The 19,594-nt window shown below is 35.0% G+C and overlaps 1 protein-coding gene across 1 annotated transcript in view; it reads left to right on the top strand.

The window, feature by feature from the left end:
• Positions 1-6,212: 6,212 nt before the first annotated feature.
• LOC145668094 (uncharacterized) overlaps positions 6,213-19,594 on the top strand; it is a 114,169-nt gene continuing 100,787 nt past the window's right edge. The window contains exon 1 of the mRNA XM_081735614.1: positions 6,213-6,390. Within this exon, the coding sequence (XP_081591740.1) occupies positions 6,294-6,390 (97 nt within the window). The 5' untranslated portion in view covers positions 6,213-6,293. The remainder of the gene's footprint in view (positions 6,391-19,594) is intronic.

Raw genomic sequence — 19,594 nt, 5'->3', positions numbered from 1 at the left:
CTTATTAAATTTCTTTGAGTGGTTGTTATTACTTCCATGTTATACTATAACAAAGAAGTATTGTATTAGGTTCAAAATGCCTAATGTAAATCTGAATACGACCAGGTTTGGGTGAAGACCTACCATTTCCATATCGACGTCTGTGTGTCTGTATGTATGTTCAGAGAATATTTCGTCAACGATAAATCATTGTCCCTATCAATTATAATTTCGATTCTATGGTTATAAATTTTGAAACTCGGAAACGGTTCATTTGAACCACTTCCGGTTTGAAGACACAGTTAACGGAGAACATGGGAGCTATTCTTAGCAAGCAGTATCGATTGCAAACAGCTGCATCTCGATATCTCTTACCGCTTTTGTTCTATAGAAATTAGTATTGAAACTAGAAATAATTGTAAATTTCAACCACTTCCTGTTTTCATAGAGTATTGTCCATAGTCCTGTTATGGTGTCTTAAAACGCTGAATCGTTTGTTAAAAAAAAAAAAAAAAAAAAAAAAAAGCTCTTCTCGATGTGTTACCGGTTTTGTCCTATGGCGATAAACGTTGAAACAGAAAATGGCTAATTTTAACTACTTCTGATCTAAATGGATCCTTAACGGAGAAGATGGTACTTTTCTGGGATTCTGAATTGAATACTAAAAGCTATATCTTGATAGCTTTTGTCTTTTTTGCTATACGGAAATCAGTATTCAAACCAGAAGTAATAGTAAATTTGAATCACTTCCGGTTTCGGTGGAGATGTCTTGAGATGATGAATCATTTGCAAAATTAATAAATAAATAAAAGATTCTCATCATGTTACCGTTTTCGTTCTACTGTGATAAACGTTAAAACCGAAAATAATACTAAATTTGAACCACTCCCAGTTTTGATAGAATATTGTATATAGTCATTATATGTTCTGTTCGAATCGTATTTTTTTTTTTTTTAAAAAAAAAAAGCTTTTTGCTATATGCTACCGTTTCGTTCAATGACGATAAACGTTGAAAGAGGTAATGGTTAATTTTAACCACTTCCGGTTTGAATGGAGATTCAAAGAAAAAGATGGTACTTTTCTTAGGATGCTGATTCGACTGCAAGAACCCACACTTCGATAGCATTTTCCATTCTCGTTGTGTGGAAATCAGTATTGAATCCGGGAGTAATAGTAAATTTGAAACACTTCCGCAGTTTCAGTACAGATGTTGTCTTGAGATTGAGTCGTTTGCAATAAACCGCTTTTGCTATCTGTTACCGTTTTCATTCAATGGCGATAAATGTGAAACCGAACCACAGCTGAACCGATTGCGAAAAATTGTTCCTCGGTATATCTTACCTTGCTGCTCTGATATCTTTTGACAAACGGACTGAAAAAGCCGTTCTATAACACTTCCGACACTGTCTTATAAGATTAACACAATGGCGGTTGAGATGCTTGTGACTATAACAAAGCAAATGAAGCGCAAATGAAGTGCATAAAATAAATTACTAGTTCTCAATACCTAGGTTGAATTAAAGATGATATGTATAATAATATAAACGATAAATAGAAAGCACCGAGAGAGTATGTTTTAAGTAGATTGTGGTGATAATGATGAGAAACGAATTATATGAGTCACAAGAAGAGTTAATTGCTAAGTATTGCATTGTACGGGGCAGAAACGTAGGCATTACGAAAACACGGCAATGAATATATAAATCCAACATTTGTATGTTGATGAGAATGGAAAACAAAGCTGATTGGAACGATAAACCAAAAAGTCATTAGAAATAATAGGTAAAGAATATAATGTAAAACAATTTTTAAAAAGAAATATTTTAGGACATTTATGAGGAGAGAAATTTTAGAATGATGCGGCAGAAGATATGGTAAGCAAATATTAAATATTAATGATATAGTAAATATTAATGATATAATTTATTAAGGATCATAATATATGGAAACTTGCAATTTATGTACCAAATTTCACAATAGTAAATCCCCACGTTAAGCGGGTTTGCATATCCAGGCTCCTAACTATGAAAACATTTACGATCACTCCAACCCCAATCATTTCACAGATTCAACTTGTTGCATATAAGTTATTAGGACGTAAAATTGAATGTAGTTTATACGAAAAAGACCTTTATGCATTGCAAGACCTGTAACGCCCAAATATTCACCACAAACTTATAGTGGTATTGACATAAACAAAAAAAAAAAAAAAAAAAAAAAAGCGTGGAGCACGAAACTACTTTACACAAAAGTCTAAAAAAGCTCAGTGAAGACGTGCGAACTGGTCGAGCGGTTTGGGTCAATAGTCTATCAATCATAAGTTTATGAGTTCAAACCCTGTAGGAAGTATTGGTTTCGCTTTTTTCCCCTTAAAAGTGGGTTCCTATTTTCATCAGAGGACTGAAAACATTTCTTTGAATAAATCTTTGGCAACTACTTTTCTCTCAAATTCGATTAGAAGGGAACATTATATGAATTGCAAATCTAAAATCCAAAACTGAAAACAAAATATTAAGTATGTTCAGTATTTCATTATTATCCTTTGATTTGTAATGAAAAACTAATTATAAGCATTGATGATTTCAGAAGATTCTCCCCGGGTAATGGTGAATATATGAATAAGAGGAAATTGATAGAACATTATTAGTCCACTTTGAGCATGATCGAAGATATGGCCACGTATTTATGTCGACAGGGTCTCAAATTCTCCCACAGATCATGCCCTGAAATCATCACTGTTTCAAAGGTTTCCTTAACAAATACCTAGGTAGAATATTACATTTATTTCTCGTTCTACGTTTTGAAATGACGAAATCATAATTTTAAAGATAATTATAATACGATAAGCATAAAGGTTTATATAACTAATGAAGTAAATAGTATTGTGTAAGTTATCGGTTTCTAATCGGATTAAAACTAGAATATTCGTTTGCATCGCACTTTATAAAGTAAATCCTCTCTCTATAATTCTTACTGGAAAGCATGTTTAACTCCAATTACTTAATCAATATTTTTAATAATATATTTTTATTGTAATATTTTTACTATTCAATGTCGTATACACTTCATTTCCCAAAGCAAAACCTCGCTAGTGAATATTATCAAATAAATTATTTAGTTTACGTAAGTACTGCATCTCCTAATTTGAAACGTCATACTTTAACTAATAATAATGATAATAATAATAATCTATATATATAAAAGAGAACGTACAATTCTTTGTCCGCTCATCACGCTAATACGGCTGAACCAATTTCTTTCATTTTTGGGGGGTTATTAGGATTTGGACCCTAGATGGTTTTTATCATATCACTTTAATTTTTAATTACCAGTGTCTTGAGATAATTGACCATTCAGGTGTCCACAAATCCTTTGTTAGTTCATCATAGGTAAAAATAAACGTATTTATATGCAACCCGCATGACCGTGTCACTCGGCGGGTTAACATAAATGACAGGCGATATACAGCGGAAAATAGCTTGAATCTTCTGTTTAAAATTTTTTAATTGATTTGCTTATTGAGCACCGGGATGACCGCAGCGAAGCGGGGCGGGTTAACATAAATGACAGGCGATATAATGTTAAGATTTACTGCAATCTTCTATGGTTTTTATCATATCACTTGAAAGCGAAAAAGTAAAAATTATCTAAGTAACAAAGTTTATTGCGTTCCGGGGTGACCGCAGCGAAGCGGGGTGAACGCTGCTAGTAATAATAATAATAATAATAATAATAATAATAATATCATAGCCATATCTTATAAGAATTTCAGGATTACTCAATAAACGAATTCAACGTGGTCTCTGTTCGGCGATCTATTTATTCGAATCCGATAGAAATACAAAGAGAAACTTCAAGAACAAGTAAAAGAAAAATGTTACTTTGGTGGGACTGGAACTAACCCTTAAGAGTTCCTTTCAAGTTACAAATGCCTTAGACACTTTGTTTCTTGTCTTTAAGTTAACTGATTCACTGAACGTATCTGAGTAAGTTGTCTTTATTTTCTACTCGGTTATACTCGTTTTACAATCATTTCCTTTAAGCTTGAACGACAGGAACACGAATGCAAAAACATTTAGGTCAATTAAAGTTCCCTCACCGCTAATCGAACCGGGGAACCCGTACACCAAAGGCACACGTGCTAGCCACTAGACCAGCGGTAAGAACGAATGAAATCTGTTTTGAAGTGTCTGAAATTTATGCCTATTTCGCCCTGATGTAATATGTCTATTGATGTTCTTATGTTTGGAATATTCGGTACTTTGAGGAACGATATATGTTATTTATATAGGTTCTATTACGTATTCGTCCATAAATACTATATAAATTATCAGAATTATTCATGATCTTTCATGGAAATTCGCTGGTGCATGCACAGTAGACGGACAGTGTTAATGGAAGATGAGTTCAACAGAGATTATGTATTTCGCCGACATCATTTAATAGCTATATAGAATAGATAGCGAAAACGAGTCAACATAATGAAGATGGAATTTTGGTAGGAGATGAAATGATGAGGTGTATACGGTTTGGGGTTGATATAGTTGTTATTGCACAATCTAAAAAGAAAATTAATAAGATGTAGAAAACTTCAGAAAAGCTTCTGAACAATATGGGATGAAAATAAATGTTAGAAAGACAAAATCCATGGTGATTGAGACGAAGCGATCGGTGTCAAATATAGAAGTAGGAGCGGGAGAAAAGAACAAATGACTAATTTTCGATATCTGAGTAGTATTATTAGTGATGATATGATATACGAACGTGAAATAAAAGCAAGGATAGAAATGGCGAAAGAAGTCTTTAGGATGAAGAAAATACTATTTTGTGGGACCTTGAATAGAGTTGAAAAAAGACTCATAAAATGTTTCGTGTACTGTATTTTACTGTATTTATAAGGCAGAATCATGGACATTATGCAAAAATGATGAGAAACAATTGAAGGCTTTCTAAATATGTGCGTGGAGAAGAATGGAGAGAAATAACTGGGTCGAGAGGAAAACGAATGAGAGGGTGTTAGAAATGGAAGGAGAAAAATTTTATTAAGAAGAGGAAGAAAAATTGATTGGGATATTGGTTAAGAAGGAACTGTATCATGAGGGATGTGCTAGAGGGTATGGTGGCAGGAAAGAGAGGGAGAGGATTAATTAGACTATATAGAAACAGAATTAGGCTATTGGCGATATCAAAACAGAAAAATCGTATGTGAAGATGGAAAGGTTAATAGGAGATCGTGGAGCATGGCAATTTCTCAGCCGCGGTAAGTGACCCGCTGGTGATGGTGGAATACTTACGATATAATGATGTCGATGATGCACAGTAGGAACAGAAAAATCCACTTTACTATCATGCTTCACTGAGCTTCTTTAGACTTTTGTGTAAAGTAGTTTCCTGCTCCACACTTTTTTTTTTTTTTTTTTTTTTGTTTATGTCGATACCACTATAAGTTTGTGGTGAATATTTGGGCGTTACAGGTCTTGCAATGCATAAAGATCTTTTTCGTATAAACTACATTCAATTTTACGTCCTAATAACTTATATGCAACAGGTTGAATCTATGAAATGATTGGGGTTGGAGTGATCGTAAATGTTTTCATAGTTAGGAGCCTGGATATGCAAACCCGCTTAACGTGAATATTTACTATTGTGAAATTTGGTACCAAGTGACCTATGATATGAATGGTGGAAGAAAATGATGATGAAAGAAACCTGACTTCTCTAACTCAAAACAGTAGTTTCCCATTTACCTCGCAATTTGACGTAAATTCAGTTAGGGTCTACAAACATTATGTGCTGTAGCCCTCCCCCTCAATTTTTACTTGCAAGAGATGCCTAATCAGTTATAGCTATAAATATTAATATCATTTATAGGTATTAATTATCAGACCTTATTGCTATACTTTTTTTATTTGTTTGGTTGTTTGTTTACTGTGCTATTTTCAACAAGGGCTTTATTCACTAAAGGTCCTCGCAAATGTTACCAATCGCAACGTATCGCAAATATTGCATGAAGTAATTTTATTGTTATGCCAACTATCATAAATTAAAACCACCGCCCGCTGGACGGGAGGTTCGCTCGTTGCTGTCATTCAGCAAATCTACCGTCAAATCTAACGACGAGCGAATCTACCGTCTAGCGGGTGGTGATAAAAACACAAATCTTGCATTGCGTTGACGCAATCCGTTTACGAATGAGGACCCAGATATATAATAAAAATTAGTGCCATATGCACGAAAACAAAACACTGTAGAAATTGATTGAAAGAACAACAAACAAGTGAAGCTTGTGAACATCAAATTGGTTTTGAAAAACCATGGTTGATCTGTCAGGAGGACCAGATGGACCAATTGAGCACGGATTTAGTAATATAGTATTTATACTACCTGCAATTGTTATTGTAGGTTTAGCAGGTAAGTAGTTATTCCATATTGTATAAGTTCACTTGACACGTTTGACAGCTGACAGCCATATTATACAAATTCCCTTACAGGCGTATCTAAGCCTATTTGATTCTTTAAACTTGTGAGAGACGGTTTTCTAATCTAACAACTGTTGAAAACAACTTTTGTAATAATATATATCTGAAAGATGCATTTTAGAGTACAAGATTTACGGCTATTCGAGAAATAAATGATTTACTTTTTATTGATACGTTATTAAATTAAGTGAAATAAATACAAGCTAGAATGGAGTAACTGTCGTATTTTCTGTTAGTGTATAAAGGTAATCTGAGGATGTTGATTCAATTGAGCTTGGTCTCCACCTTGAAAAGTAACCTTATCTCTGTGAATAATCCAGGTCGGTGAAAAGTTAACTAACTCGCAAATTTTCATTAGATGCAATCGCAGTGTAAAGGGCCATTGATGCAGTCATATATTGTTTGATCAGGAAATCAATTATTAATATTTTATTATTATTTCTTATAAGAGGAGGGCATATGTCGGACAGATGGGGGCCAGCATTTATTACCAAAAATTGCTACTTCCTGGTCAATTTTCATTACTTCTTTAAAACAAAGTTTACATTAGGATACGTAAGGTTAGATAACAGATTTCAATTACCTTTTCGTAACATGGAATGATTTATCCTGTACACATTTTTTTAAACCTAATTTTGTCCCCCATCTGTCCGACATAACCTTGTTACATTCTTAGATGTAAATTCATTTCAAGAGGGCTTAACTGTTATGGATATAAATGCAGACATATTCAATAAGAATACAGTGAAAATCCACCAACAAACCTGTGCCAGGTGTCCACTTAAAGCAAGAAATGGGTAAGGTTCTAGAACACAGGTCTACCACTAGGGTTTCCCCAAGTGGGCCCAACCCGAAAAAACCCACCGGGTTTTTTCGCGTTGGACCCACCTGGGTTTTTGAGCTTTTTGTTTGTATATTATTGTCACAACTAAGGTGATCACATTGAAAGTGAATGTTATAAGATTTTAGACTTTCTTTGGGCGAATTAGATGCTTTCATGTTAAGGTATACAACAATATTCAACATAAGACCTTTATAAAGTTCTGAATGCACTGAATGAATTTAAAAAAAAAAAAAAAAAAAAAAAAAAACTTACCTTAGCCTGAGATAATTATAGAACAAATTAATGTATGGGTTATGCTTATAGCCTATTTGAAGTAAAATATACAATTCTATATTTTAGAAAATGCTTTCCGTGAATAGTGTGCTCGCCGACTTGGCGACGCCGAGGGATGTCATCCCTCATACATTTGACAGGTTTAAGGCCATAGGTGCCGGTACTACCAGTAAATTTGTAGTGCATTCGTAAAACTATTAGTATTATTTTTTTATTACTTTTGCTGGTAACACAAGTATACTTCAGTAAAACTTGGTTTTCCAACAACAACAGTTTAATTCAGTTATTTGTTGCTACTCTTCGAATAAGCATTTTGTAGAGTAACTAAAAAATTCATGTCAAATTTTTAGATGCTTAATTCTCAGAGTTCCGAAAACTACGTAACGCTCTGAATTGAATCTTTCGTACTACCGGTACTGGAAATTTCGATGTACAGTAAAGAAAGCTGCATTTTCGAAGAAAGAAAAAAAAAAAAAAAAAAAAAAGACGCAAAAGAAATACTCGAGAAATTTGCGCAATTGAACGCACAAAGCATCGGAACTGAATACTTGAACAATAAAACTATTTATTTTACGCTGGAAGATATTTAATTTTAAACATTTACTTTATAAAATATGAATTATATCTTCGTTAATTGTTTTAAACTAATTTTCTGGAGAGAACCGTCATGCTACAAATTCTCGGGAAATTCCCGTAATTGAGCGCACAAAGTATCGGAAGTGAACTTCAACAATAAAGCCATTTATTTTACGCTAGAAAATATTTATGTCGTATAACACATTTTGAAACATTTATTTTATAAATATGAATTACCGTATATGTTTGTTTTAATTTTTTTAAAATTAATATATTTGGCAAACGTCATTGAGACAGTGCCGTAGCTTAGATTTTTTCTGGGGGGTCAAGCATTAATGCATGTATTTTGCCCCCTAGAAAAAGTTGTTTTAGTAATTCTTGGGCCCCCTCTTTCCATCTTTCCTTTACTCAATATGGGCCTGCCGGAGCCTGTGGGCCCGTTCCATACATGACAAATTAAGGGGACAATATTGACAAATTTCAAAACCATACGAATAAATATTATTTCTAGGGCTCCTTGTAGTACACTTTTTTTTTTTTTTTTTTTTTTTACTGAAATGGACCTATGCCTAATTTTTATTTTATTTACCTTTTGTTTGCTGTTTTATGTAATGTAGTGAACCTGTTTGCTTCATTTATAAATTCATGATCTATTGTATATGGAGTAAGAAATTTTTGTCTTAAAATGCCCCCCCCCCCCCTAAAAGTTACGGCCCTGCACTGAGGCTTCTGGGATGATTCAATATACATTTTTTCGTTCGTCTGCCTGTATCATACATAATCATACATACTACGGGGTACCACTTTCGGTCTCGTAAGTTTAAATTTTCAGGGTACAAGCACGAAACACTAAATTTCCTGTAGATTTTGGCGGCATACCAACGTAAACTTTCAAAATGGCTGCCAGAGTTAAACCCGAAATAGCAGGTATCCACATAACTTTCAAAATAGCAGGTATCCACATTACAAAGCGCAATTTTGGTTTTGTAGGTTGAAATTTTCAGAGTACGAGCACGTAACACTCTAAATTCGCTGTATACATTTTGGCGGCGATTCAACGTAAAATTTCAAAATGGCGACTGTTTAAAAAAATAGCAGTGAATACAAAATTGTTGCAAATTGTGACAATGATAATCTTGAAATATAAGTCACATTTTAACACTTTGACCCCAAAGACATTGAAATATTTCGAAAAAACCCAGTTAAACCCGAAAAAACACATACGGGCCAAGGTGGGTTTGGCTTTTTTCAGAAAAACCCGGTTTTTACAAACCCTGTCCTCCACCCAGAGGTGAAGCTAGGTGAATTACGACAAAGTAACTTATTTCAAACTATTAACTAACTAAAATTGAACTAACCATTTGCATAAAAGAATTTCTTCCAATAATCTACATTATAAAACTCATAGTGGAGAGCAGAGCGCCGCATAGCGTATATTATTTTATATATTATTGTTATAAAAAAATCCATTAATACAAGTGGAATTTACGTTAATTAATAATTTCATATATCTTCTTTCATCGAAATTCACCTAACCCGCCCTAACTATATTCTAAAATACATTCAAAATACTCACCTCACTCGCAGGAAAATCTGCAACCAATCACGAAATTCCCAGCCGCTCTTAATTCTCAAATATAAATACCTAACACACAAACAGAAAAGCAAACATTCGGAATGGGATATATAGTCGACCTAACATTCGTTAACTTTGGTGTGAAATTCGATACCGACAAGAAGTGCATAGAGTTTTTTTTCAAAACATAGGAATAATACCAAAAGAAAATGAAACATAATGTGTTAAGTGCGGAAATATAATGAAATCAGTTAAAGATGAAAGTGCTAAAGTAAAATCGCTCAAACCATCCTCAGGTGGCTTCAAGGTAAGGGGAACGCCATTGAAGAAAGCCGCATGTTTCTTTCTTACATGGCAGGATAATTCAACAAGTCCTTGTAGGTGACCTGCTGAAAAAGGAAGCGATGTTGCAATTTTCAGCCTCTTGCCTACTGATTCTTCAGTAGTCTTCGCAAGAAAGACAATGCGTATGTGCCTTTTGCTTTTCAAGTTCTATTATATCTAGTTTAGCGATGGCATTAACGTATCACCTCCACACCAAACACTTGCCATTTATGGCTTCTTTGGAGTGTTATTTATGAAGGCTGTTAGAGCAAATTTTCTGCTTGAGTACAAAGGAAGCCGATTGGGGATCAATCAATCAGGGTTGGCTGGTTCAAACCAAGGTGGTTTAAACCAGCATTTTTTTTTTTTTTTTTTTGCAAAAAAAAGTTTAAACAAAAAAAAACAACTTTTTTTTTTGGTAAAAGTGTAAGTGTTCGTAAAATCGTGAACACGCATTTGTTAGTTATCACGTTTCACTCCCGTACATTATTCGTATTCAGACCTAAATTCCCCGTTCATTCCTCAAAGAGATTATAGTACGAAAGTAACTTTTGTTTTTGTTTTTATATGTTTAGGAATGTTTCTTTTGTGATATTTTTAATAGTTTGTTATTATTGTTACCCAGTTGCAATCGAAGAAAAATTCTAAATATTGTTTCGTTTTAATAATGTTTACTCTTGATAAAACACATCGAAATGCCGTACTTTTTGGAGGAGGGAGGGGGGTCATACAAAACACGAAAGGCATTTATTGAAATCAGAAGTATCTTTGGTATCTGTGTATGAATGGGTCAGAGCCAAAGTGGACTCAAATAATTCGTATCTTTATTCATTTTTCTTACTGAAATGCAAATTAAGTCGTATTCCTTTAACTTGGACTAATAAAAGTCGTAATGAATTAACCTTGACTAAATTAGTTCTGTACTCTGCAGTATTTTGAAATTGTCCATATGTAATTATGTATAATAGTTTCACTTAACTGTTAACTCTCGACAATTATATTAACAAGTATGTAAAGATCAGTACAACGTATTTTTATCAGGAGTCCTTCATGAGTGAGTCGGCAGACGTATCGCATTTGTGGCCAAATAGTCCTGGTTTCGAGTCCAAATGGAGGACAATTTCTCTGGAATGTAAGCCGAGAAGCTGTTTGGATTCCGCTGTAAGCTTATGTGACCCCTTCCAGCATAACTCGGTTGTTGCATAATAACACCACGGCGAAACAAACTTATTTCTGTCCATATATGATATAAATACATAGAGCAAATTATATATATATATAAAAAAAACCGGGTTTTTTGGTTTTTCCAATAAAAACCATGGTTTTTGCCAACCATGGGACCAATAGAACCTCTCGACTTTATCTTAGGTTACGGGTTTAAGTTAAAAAAGAAGATCAAATAACACCACCATCAATCCAACTTACAATACTTGGCTGTACAACACTGAACTAGAAGTTATTATTCATATTACTATGCTTTGTAACAAGACGGACAATACAATTCGTATGTGACAATCTGAAGATAGCAAAACAAACCGCGGGAGACAACTATAGTTTCTGCATAGAGATCTGTGAAGTAATATGCTCTCAAACAGAAGACATACAAATAGGTGGACAAGGACATACAATAAAAATCGATGAAACCTTCTTATCACGAAGGAAATTAAAAGGTGAAACGGTGACAATATTTGGAATGTGATGCCGAGAAACCAAAGAGGGACTATATTTCAAAGTACAAGGAAAATCAAAAGAAGTACTGTGACCATACATGAGAAAACATGTAAAACCGCGAACAATAATAATATCAGATTGTGCAAAACAATATATTAATTGTGATCAAATGAACTACGAGGAACACCAAACAGTGTGCCACAAAAACGTTTCGTACACTCACAGATACATAAAAATATAATAGAATCACGAAATAGTAGACTTAAAGAAAGAATAAAAGGTTCACAGAGCTCACGAGGAATAAAACAATATATAGCTCTCTACACATATTTTGACAGATTTTTAAAGGGTAAAACAATATCAGAAAAATTAAAATTATTTCTACGCGACATCATAAAAGTATATCCCAGACCTAAAAAGAAAGGCTTATTTATTAGGGAAATAATAATAGAACTACAACCGCCATTACACTATCAAACATAGAATCAGAATCGAAGACCGACTCTGAAGACGAAAATGAAACTGGAATTACGAATGAAATAAAATGAATCAAAGAATTAAAAAAAAAAAAAAATCATCTATCTGTTCGTATTATCACTATTACTTTATGTATTAAATAATAGACTTTAATATGACTAGTGTGGTTAAGTAAACAATGTAGTCGTCGAAGTTGAAGGTTAAAGTTCAATGTTATTAGTTTCAGTATTATAAATATTTCAACGATAAAACAAGCGTAAAGACGGAAAGAAAAGAAGCCCGACAAAAATAAGGAGCGAAGAGGAATCAAAACAAGGTACGTTAATGATATTTCGTTACTTTTATAAAGGGGGACCTGTGTTGTAGAATCTTCCCCAAAGAATGTTTCTAACTGAGTCAGGGCCGGACGAAGCTGGTGGCCCCGAGGTAGTACCACAGGGGTGCTTCTGTAGGGAGTAGCCACGTGAGAAACGATGGGGATGCGCGTGAGCAAGGATAGTGGAAACTATATTCCTCATGTTACATATTGGACAGCTTTATCGTTACGGATCATGAATACACCTTGCATAGACATATGAATTCAGTTCCTCATGGAATATTGCATAGTCAAAAACATACACTTTGGTAGGCATGTCACAAGATTGAAAATGAAATGAAATCTTATAGAGTTTTACGTCCCACGTTTATGCCGGCTAGGCTAAAGGAGACGGTGATAATGAGAAATGAAGGAAGTGGGAGTAAACGGGAGAACTCCGAGGAAACCCACGCACACGGTGTTTGTCCACCACAAAGTTCACTTGGCGCGAGCTGGAATCGAACCAGGGACCCCAAGCACGAGATGTGAACGCGCTACTACCAGGGTTTGAAAAAACCCGGGATTTTTGAAAAAGCCCAACCCACCTGAGCCCATATGGATTTTTTCGGGTTTAATTGGGTTTAATCGGGTTTTTTCGAAATATTTCAATGTCTTTGGGGTAAAAATGTTAAAATGTGATTGATATTTGAAGATTGTCATTGTCACAACTTGCAACACTTACTGCTGTTTTGAAATAAATGGCCGCCATTTTGAAATTTTACATTCGATCGCCGAGAAAATCTATACAGCAAATTTGGCAGATCTCGTGCTTTCACCGTCAAAACTTCAACTTAAAAGACTGAAAATTGCGCTTCGTAGCGTGGATACTCGCTGTTTTGAAAAAAAATTCCGCCATTTTGAAATTTTACGTTGGTATGCCGCCAAAATCTCTACAGGAAATTTAGTGTCTCGTGCTTGTATTCTGAAAATTTTAACTTAAAAGGCCAAAAGTTGTACCCAGTAGTGTGTGTGGTAGAGGCAGACCATCGAGTTGAGTTGATTTTGTGTTTAACGTCCCTTTCAGCAGCGAGGCTATATGAGACGGGATCTACTGATTAACGTGGAATCCAAACCATATGAGCTCCCTCCGGGAAGCAAACCCGGGTCCCACGCTGAAGACGCGTACACTAACCGCATAGCCATGAAGGAGCTCGGCAGACAACGAACAAATGTAGGTCAAGTCATCCAGAAGCCTGACTGACGTTCGCCAAATATGAGTAGCAAAAGGGGTCTATTAATTTAAAACAAAGATACAATTCATGTTGTATGAAATAAATACATGTTTTAAAATGTCTTATATGAAATTAACATCTTCCAGCGTAAATAAACCTGCCATATTTTCTCCATGAGAATACGGGACACCTCAGATCCCTCCCCCCTTCCTCAACTTTCCAACACAATGCAATGAACTGTAGTCTGGTTATGAACAAAAGTATAATAGGCCGCAGTGGCTCAGTGGTAGAGCGTTCACCTCTAGTGCATGGGGTTCCTAGTTCGATCCTAGCTCGCGCCAAGTGAGCTTTGTGGTGGACAAACACCTTTGCGTGGGTTTTCTCGAGATTCTCACGTTTCCTCCCACTTTCTTCATTCTGTCATTTCATTCATTTCTCATCATCACCGTCACCTTGAGCATAGCAGGTATAACCGTGAGACTAAAAGTAAAAGATTTCATTTTATTTATTTATTTATTTTTTTTTTCAAGAATATAATTGGCGAATGTTCACTAAGCAGCAGCTGCTTTTCCCATTTCGTACCCTGCAATTAATTGTATAGACTAAAGATGCCTAAAAACTTAAGATGTGCTATAAAAATGCTTTACAGGAAGACAATAAGCAAATTATTTAAATCAGTGATACAATCTACTTTCAATATTTTTCGCGCGTTTAGCAATATTTATTTACATGGCTGTATCTGTCCAAATTACGTTCGTCAGTTTAATTAATTACAGGATTCCCAGCCAATGTCAGCATTTTTTGTTTTTCACTTTTCGAATAAGCTGATATTGATAGCAGAAATGGAACGGAGTTAAAATATGGGACATTTCCCTGTCCCGACTAAATTTACGGGGACGCGGGACACTCGGGCCCAAAAACGGGACACTCCCGTTTTTAACGGGACGTATGGCAGGTTTAAGCGTAAAATAAATAGTTTTATTGTTGAAGTATTCATTTCCGATCCGTCTGCGTTTAATTCGGGAATTTCCCGAGCACTTCTTTCACAGCGAGTACATCAAAACTTCCACTAGTACGGAAATTTGAACTCAGCACTTGAAATAGTAAGCGTTACGTAGTCTTCGAAACCCCGAGCATTAAGCTTCTTAAATTTGACAAGAATTTTTACGCTATTGCTGGTGTTGATTCTACAGAATGCTTACTTGAAGAGTAGCAACAAATGACTGAACTAAACTATTGTTGTTGGAAAACCAAATTTTAGTTGAAGAACCTTGTGTTTTACGTCAAAGGTAAGAAATAATACTAATAGTTTTACTAATGTATTTATATATGTACTTTTAGTACCGGCACCTATGACCTTAAACCCGTCAAACGTATGAGTAATAATGTCCGTCGATGTCGCCAAGTCGACGAGCATACTATTCACGGAAAATATTTTCTAAAGTACAGAATTGCTTATTTTACTTCAAATAGGTATAAGCATAATCCACACATTAGTTTGTTCTATAACTATCTCAAGCTAAGGTAATTTTTTTTTTTATTCATTTAGTGCATTCAGAACTTTAAAGGTCTTATGTTGAATGTTGTTGCATACCTTAACGTGAAAGCCTCTAATTCGCCCAAGGAAAGTCTGAAATCTGATAAAAATCACTTACAATGTGATCACCTTAGTTGTATCAATAATATACTAACAAATAGGTCAAAAACCCAGGTGGGTTTTAAAGTGGGTTTTTTCAGGTGCATCCAAAACGAAAAAAACCCACCGGTTTTTTTCGGGCTGGTCCCACTTGGGCAAACCCTGGCTACCACTGAGCCACCGCGGTCCCTGCAAGTAAGGTTCCTATATATTTTGGTTATATTCCTCTTTTGACGAACATCATATATTTCTTCAGTAGATTTTACAAATTTACAGTCTACTAAACTGGATCAGCACTTTAATTATTTACGTTAACTTTTCTTAGTAAATTTACAGCTTGATTCAGATTTGACAACTAGGGTCAACTTTACAAAACCGGTTCTGTTCTAAACGAGTGCTGCAAATGGTATCCTTGCGCAGTGGTACTACTTTCGAGCATGGAAACCGCAAACAATGAAAATAAAACCAACGCAATAATAACATGATAATTAGGAATTATTGTATTTATTTGTTAGCGGTTTATATATATATATATATATATATATATATATATATATATATATATATATATATATATATATATATATATATAGTATGGCGCTAAAGTCAGAAGCAGAGGAGTGATTCCTGGGAGTAAAACAAACAAAAAAGTTCCAATAAACATAGGGCGAAAACCCCATCGTTTACGTGTTATAGGCTGCCGAAAACATGAAAAAAAATAATTTTAAAGGTTCATAGCTCCAAAACTATGGGACCTACCTTGGTCGGGTCAAGACTTCACTTAGGAACTAGTATGTGCCCTATCCAAAAATGCGTGTTTCAGAATTCTGAAGGCTTCTTCAACAATTTTTATAGAGGGAGTTTGACTACGGGCCTATGATATAAAGTACTCTCCAACTACCTCCATAAAAATTGTTGCGTGAGTACCTTAGGATTCTAAAACGTGTATTTTTGGATAGAGCACATACTAGTTCCTAAGTGAAGTCTTGACCCGACTACAGTAGGTCCCATAGTTTTGGAGCTATGGACCTTTAAAATTAATTTTTTCATGTTTTCGGCAGCCTATAACACGTAAACGATGGGGTTTTCGCCCTATGTTTATTGGAAATTTTTTGTTTGTTTTACTCTTAGGAATCACTCCTCTACTTTTGTATAACGAATTTAGCGCCATACTGTATATAGCGGAGTGTTTTCAGGTTGTCACTACGCAAGGGTGCTATATGTAGCATAGTAAGTCGCACTTAGAAGGCAGGCCGCTTAATTCCGTCAACAACGTTATCTTTTATTAAATATCCAATACTTATTACAACAAAATCAAAGTGGAGGCGTATGTAAATCTGCAATACCGAACGTAAAATAATGCACAATTCTCAAACAACCATAAAAAATGTGGAGTCCGACAAATATCTCTCACAATGGTCCTCTTTATTTCCAAAATGAGGGATAAATTACGTCACATAACGTCAGCGGCTTTTAATCTTTTTTGTATATGCGTGAATACGTCATCACCTTTCTCACGAACTTACTACGAAATAGTCGGTTACGAAAAAGATATGTTCTCACGCTTATGGCTAACGTAACGAACTTCTCTGGTAGATACAAGAATACTGTTTATCGCGAGAAGCTAATCTTACTCTAAAATTGTATCAACACTATACAAATGATAAGCCAAACATATAAGTGCCATCTGTCGCAGAACCCTATACAAGTGATCAGGGACATACGCAGAGGGTGGATCCTGGGGGTCCGGACTCCCTCCGGAATTTCGATTTTTGTATAAATTTAGCCTAATTTTAGGGGTAATTTTAGGAATTTTGATATAAAATACCCTCATATTGAGTTTGGACCCCTCCCGAAATAAATTCCTGCGTACGCTACTGAAAGCATAACATAACGAATGTTATAAATAGGTACAGTGACGAAAGAAATAAGTCAGCCGGGCAAGAGGAGAAAATATTCCCAACCCTGTTCACGTGAGTTAACTTCTCCGAGAGACTTGCTGCTTTCACTTGAGGTTTGTAAGCAAGGGACTCTCGTAAACAAATCCAGTGTCTGGTGAAAAGCAATGTTCTTTTCGATACTAGGCTTAGTGTTTTTAGACAGAGAAGAAAAACAATACTTGCGTTTGTTTCCGGGGAAAACAAATTATTCATGCATAGTAGTTAAGTGCCAGATTACCTATTATAATTAATTTATATATCTAAATACTCATGATCTACTCAAGGTAATTGAGGAGTGAACAATGAAAAGTGATTTCGGAAATTCAAGAACTGCATTGAAGTCGGACTACATTATTGGTCTAGTACTATGAAATAAAATGGGGAATTTTAACATCGCACAGTTATGTTCTGGAGGCTAAAGGAAACAGATTATGAGTGAACGAAATGATTAATGAAAGGAACTGAGAAATGAAGTGGAAGGCAATAAAGAACTTTTAGAAACAACTGGACACAATGCTGTTCCTGGAATCGAGCCTCTGACCTTGAAACCAAAAGTGAGCGCTCTAACATTGAGCCACCATACTCTAATTGCGAGGGAAAGGCGCTTGCGATTCCGACGTTGATTGGTTGAGTGGTGGATTGATTTCGAGTTTAGTATTCTGTTCAGCGCCGATGCAATTTAAGACGTGGACCTATATCTTAACGTGGAATCTAAACCACATAAGCTCCCACCAAGAATTCATCCCGGGTCTCCCGTGCCGAAAATGAGCACTCTAACTATTACGAGGGAATTCCCCCCCCCCCTTGCAGTGGTGCTATTCAGCCGGTTCGCTGGAACTGATTGTTAAAATATTTTCAGTTTGCAGAACCGTTTGTTAAACCCAGACAACAGTAAATGTTACCCAGTTATACCCAGAAACAGTAAATTTTCGTTTAATTATCTATGTTTTTTAGAAATTCTTTCACCTACAGGGTGAAACATATGATCTGTCAGGACGAGGTATAAGCGTTTATTACTTAATTTCAAATGCTCAGATATCAAGAATAAAAACTGAGATTACATCAGTATAGTTGTGAGTGTTATTATTCGAAACGCATACATACCATTATCAACAACGACATAAATTTCGTGAGTTTTGCTAGTATTGTTCACGAAGGGGTCTCTCTCATCTCGTGAAGTATCATGGAAATTTAATTTCGTTTTCAAAAAGGTTTAATTATTTCTATTGGACGATGCCGTCTTGTCTCGTTTCCTCAGCAACACTACTTTCTGCACACAATAACACATGTATAAGTAAATAGCATGTGCATCAGTTTTCAGTATTATAGCGTATCGTTTACTGGTCATACATTTCAATTGTGTAGGTTGTGTTTTAAATATCCTAATCATCTATTGCGTAATTGCTGCTCGTGAAATTTTCACCAATATTGTTTCAAGCGTTTAAGTCAACAGGTTTCATTATTTCTCTTTGTTAAGGGAGAAGTTTGGATCACAAATTCTTTATAAGTGAGGTTAGGAGGTTAATTAAGGAAGAATCGTGCTTAGTCTTGAAGGAAGTAGAAAAAAAAACAACAAAAAAACAAACAAAAAAAAAAAACTAAGGTAACAGGAACAAGTAACCAGACATATCTTCCATTAAATAATCAAGGAGCAGATCTCATATAAAACTCTCCATCAAAACTGTTGATTGAAAGTGTTGAGAAATAAGAAGTTTCATTCACTATGTGTACAGGGACACTGGTCAAAAAGGTATTACAGATTTTTCAGTCCAGCCATTCTGAGTGAGGTTTTTCTTCGGTTTTTTCTGATCTATACCATGCAAATGCCGGGATGGCACCTAACATACAGGTCCCAGTCCACTTTCTTTCTTCCTTCGTCACTAATTGACTCCATGCCTTCTCGAATCAATGCGGTGATAGATAATCATGGTTCGTGGACAAGCTATTAGGTTTAAAATTATAAGATTTTTATGTTTATTGAAAAGTGTTTTGTTCAAGACTAATATTAGTTTGAAGATATGAAGTGTTCACAAGAAGAAGGAAAAAAATAGTTCTAAGCATTTGGAATTGCCAAGGCAGACTGAAATATTTTATCTCGTTCTTTTTGTTTAATAAGTGTAATTATATTTTTTTCTTTTTCTATGGGAATTAATTCTTTTTATTCCTTCATTTTTCTATTGGAATTAGGAGAAAACACTTCTGAACAATTTTGGAACACACAAGGCCAAGGCGTAGCTAAGTAGAATATTTATTCTCTTATCAGTGAGAAATATATTTTTTTCTTTCTTTCTT

This window comes from Thermobia domestica, chromosome 13 (genome assembly GCF_964235325.1).
Source record: "Thermobia domestica chromosome 13, izTheDome1.hap1.1, whole genome shotgun sequence".
In the NCBI taxonomy this organism is placed as follows: domain Eukaryota; kingdom Metazoa; phylum Arthropoda; class Insecta; order Zygentoma; family Lepismatidae; genus Thermobia; species Thermobia domestica.
The sequence above is the reverse complement of the archived record's forward strand: the minus strand, read 5'-3'. Positions and strand labels throughout refer to the sequence as shown.